The sequence below is a fragment of the Condylura cristata genome, unplaced genomic scaffold, assembly GCF_000260355.1.
Source record: "Condylura cristata isolate star-nosed mole 26May11 unplaced genomic scaffold, ConCri1.0 scaffold00015, whole genome shotgun sequence".
Taxonomy (NCBI): domain Eukaryota; kingdom Metazoa; phylum Chordata; class Mammalia; order Eulipotyphla; family Talpidae; genus Condylura; species Condylura cristata.
The window spans coordinates 39,599,770-39,603,499 of record NW_004567116.1 but is presented as its reverse complement, the minus strand read 5'-3'; the positions used below and the strand labels follow the sequence as shown (position 1 = coordinate 39,603,499).

General features: G+C 65.0%; 1 protein-coding gene across 1 annotated transcript; it reads right to left on the bottom strand.

Annotated features, from left to right (window-relative positions):
- Nucleotides 1-327: 327 nt before the first annotated feature.
- On the bottom strand, nucleotides 328-3,530 carry TPBGL (trophoblast glycoprotein-like). The gene has a single exon (XM_012725653.1). It carries the CDS (start codon nucleotides 3,046-3,048, stop codon nucleotides 1,888-1,890), a length of 1,161 nt encoding a protein of 386 aa, XP_012581107.1. The 5' UTR covers nucleotides 3,049-3,530; the 3' UTR covers nucleotides 328-1,887.
- Nucleotides 3,531-3,730: the final 200 nt, after the last annotated feature.

Genomic DNA, 3,730 nt, shown 5'->3' with positions numbered 1-3,730 from the left:
TGATTCTCACTCTCTGTACTGGTTTCCTTCTGCACCGCCTCATCTAATGCAGTGATGAGGAAGAGGGCACAGAGGAAGGACAGGATTCCACCCTAGCTGTGATAACTCCATCTCAGAGGTTTAAAAGCAGACGGGTTTGGAGAACAATACTGTCCCCATGAGAAGTCCCTCCATGCATCTAGCCTCAACCTTGCTACATGCTGTCGGAACCCATTTCTTGTCCCATCACCGAGAAGAAGACACCAATGGTTCACAATGTCCTCCCCCAATACCCTCCCCACCCCCTTCAGTGCCCCAAGGTCAGCAGGAATGAGATGGCACCACTTAGAAGAGCAGAAGCTCTGAGATTATTGCAGACTTTATAGAAAACTGCCCAAGGGAGATCCAGATTTTTGGATGGCGGTGGGGAGGCAGGCTTCAAGCCAGTATGTTGGAGAAGGGTGACTTCCTGTGTGCAGTGACAGCACAGGGCAGCCATTCTGCCTGACCTAGGGGGTGGGAGGCAGGGAGAGGCAGCCCCTCCCTGTTCTCCATTGTGCTTTGGGATCATGCAGAAGGCAGGGCACCAAGGCTCTGACCCTGAACAGGAGGGCTTGTGCCTGAGACGGGAGGCAGGACCCCCTTCCTCTTCCGGAAGGAATGTGGGGTGAGTGCACAGTGGCAAGGAATCCCCAGGGGAGAAGAGTCACACAGGTGAGAATGAGCCTGGGGGCAGCAGCACCCTGTCCTGAGCCCCCCCACCCCACGCTGGTCCTAATGGACCAGTGACCCTGGTTCTGAGGCCAGACCATCCACTTTGCATCCTCAGGACTCTCTCCTCCCCCTTGGAGATCTGTGCCAACATGGGTAGGGAGGGGTGCTTGGCACCTGCACCCGTCTTGCAGGGCTGGAGTGCTCATCCTGGGAGGAAAGAAGGGTGTGCAGACCCCGGAGATGAACTCCTCCCTGGAGCCTGACCTAGTGAGTGGCAGGGGTGGGTAATGAGTGCAAGCCATGGGCATGGGGGGAAGAAGAGCCTAAGACTTGGGCAAGGGAATGAAACTCAGACTGGGGATGGAGGGCTGAGGGTATGAGATGGGACAAGCACTGAGTAACCGCAGAGCAGAGCTGGAGGACAGGCCAAGGATCCACGCCACCCAGGCTAAAACGGGGTGTGCCTGCCCCTGGGATAAGAGACAGAAATCAGCTAAGCCCCAAGCCTGGGCTAAGGAAGAGAGGGCCTGAGCCAGCGCTGGGTGGTGGGAGGTAGGAAACACCTCAGATTGGGAGAGGGCGCCCAATCCTCAGTACCCCAGGATATGGGTCTCCGTGCAAGAGGGAGGGCTCAGAGCTCCAGGCTGAGAGAAAAGGCTCGAAGTCCACAAATACCTTCCGGTGGGATGCTCTGCTCTGGGACCGATATGGGATGTGAGGGTGCCTGAGCCCTAGAAAGGAAGTTGTGGTCTGCAGGATGGAGATGGAGGGTCTGTTTAGGTCTTAGGGGCTCTGATGTTCTGGCTAAGAGTTCAGGGCTCAAAGAGCAGGGTGGTGACGGTGGTCTCCGGGCTAGGATCGAAGAACAGGGTCTCTGATGCGTCCTGAAAGGGGGAAGGGGCTTTGGGTGGTCCAGGAGAGATGAGTCAGAGCCTGGGATGGGAGGATGGGGTTTCTGGGATCAGAAGGAGGTGTCTTTAGGTCTCTGATGGTGAAAGCTCTTACAGGCCTAGAGTGGGGGTAAAGCTTGGAGCCAGGAGTGGGGGAAGCATAATCCAAATCAGACAGGGGCAGGTCTGACAGCCCCAGCTTGCGGGTGCTTCATACCCACAGCTTCAGGCCAGGTAGGGGGAGGCCAGGGTGCCCCTGCAAGGTCAGCTGGCAGCGGCAGCCGGCAACCCCCTTCGGAGCAGCTCAGAGGCCGGAGCCCGGCGAGGTGGCGCGGGAGCCCGCGGGGGCGGCCGGGGCAGGGGCACGGCGCGGGTCGGCGTCCTGCTCGTAGCGGTAGTGGTAGCCCTCCATCTGGTCCCGGCAGGCCTCGCGCAAGTTGCGCATCCAGCGCTGGATGCCGCGGCGGTTTAGGTAGAGCACCATTAGGAAGATGAGGCCGATGAGCGCCAGCACCAGCCCGAAGAAGACATAGGAGGCTTCCAGCTCCGGGCTGGCGAGTTCCACATCTTCTCCGCGACCGTGGCCGTCGTTGCAGTGCAGCCGCGCCTCGTCGGTGTCCAGGAAAGGCCGGTCGAGCAGCGCCCGCGGGGCGGCGCAGCGCAGGCGCCGCGCGTCGGGCACGCGCTCCGTGGCATTGCGCAGCCAGGCCAGCAGGGGGCGCGCGGCACAGCCGCAGCGCAGGGGGTTGTCCGCCAGCAGCAGGCGCGGAGCGGGGAGGCCGCCATCGCGCTCCAGCGCACGCAGCTCGTCGGGGCTCAGGCCGGCCAGCGAGTTGAGGCGCGCATCCAGCTGCTCGAGGTGTGGCCGGCGCAGCGCGGCGGGCGGCAGCCGGCTCAGCGCGTTGTCCGCCAGGCCGAGGAAACGCAGCTCGTCCAGCTGATCGAGGGCGGCGTCCAGAGTGGCCAGCAGCGCGGGGCCGCCCCGCGTCAGCGCGCGGTTGAGCTGCAGCGAGCGCAGCGTCCGCAGCCCACGGAAGGCGCCGCCGCCCAGGGCGCGCAGCGGGTTGTGGCTCAGGTCTAGCGCCGTCAGACTGGGCAGCCCGTCGAAGGCGCCGTCCTCCACCACTTCGATGTTGTTGTGCGTGAGGCGCAGCGCGGTCAGGAGCGGCAGACGCACGCCGGCTGCAGCCTCCTCCCCGTCCGCGTCCCCGCCGGCGAAGGCGGCAGCGCGCAGCACCGTCAGGTTGGCGCCCACGATGGTGAGGTTGCGCGCGTCGGGCGGCACGTCCCGCGGCGGCTGCCGGAGCTCGGCGCCCGACGCGCAGCGCAACAGCAGCTTGGGGCTGCCGAAGCAGTAGCACTGGAAGGGGCAGGTCGCAGCGGTCCGGCTCAGCGCCGCCGCCACGAGCAGCAGCCCCGGCAGCAGCGGCCCCCGGAGCTCCGACTGTCCCGGGCGCGGGGCCATCGCGGCTGCCCCCGCATCCAGCGCCTGGGCCGCCGCCGCGCTCACCAGTGAGTTCGGAGCGCCTTGGGGCGGGGAGGGGGACGGGCGGGGCAAGTCCTTGACCCGGAGAGGCTGGAAGTCGCGGTCGGCCCGTCTGCTCTCTCCAAAGTCCGAAGAGCCTCCACTTCCTGGCGGGGGCTGGAGGGGTCAGGGGGGAGCGGAGCCCCCCGCCCCCGGTGCCCTCCTCGCCCGGTGTGCCGGCCTCCGACTTCAGCGGCCGTTCCGGGCTCGGAGCCGAGTGGGCAGGGTTTGCCTCCCCCCTCCCCGCCTCCCGGCCTCCTCCTCCGCCCCCAGCGGAGTCTCCGCGCCCTCCTCGCGGAGAGGCGGGGTGGGAGGCTCCCGAGAATCACGGCTTTCCGCTGCTGCGCTTTTTCTTCCCCCTCCTCCGGCTCCTGGGCTGCAGAGAAGTTTAGCTCGCGAGGCTGACTTGCTTTCCCCTCACTTTACCCCATCCCCCGCGTTTAAGCCGGTGGCTTCCTCCTCCCTCTCGAGCACGTGTGGGGTGGGGCGGGGCCGGGCGGAGAAGAGCTGGCAGGTGGGTCTGCACCACGGCGCGAGAATGTGGGGGAGTGTATAGTTCCCCCTACAGCGAGGCAGGGATGGGGTTGGATAGACAAAGTTACTCCTTTTCCAGCCTCTTCCT

What these genes read in the sequence shown, in the direction of transcription:
- TPBGL (XM_012725653.1), bottom strand. Translation starts at nt 3,048, where the DNA reads ATGGCCCCGCGCCCGGGACAGTCGGAGCTCCGGGGGCCGCTGCTGCCG.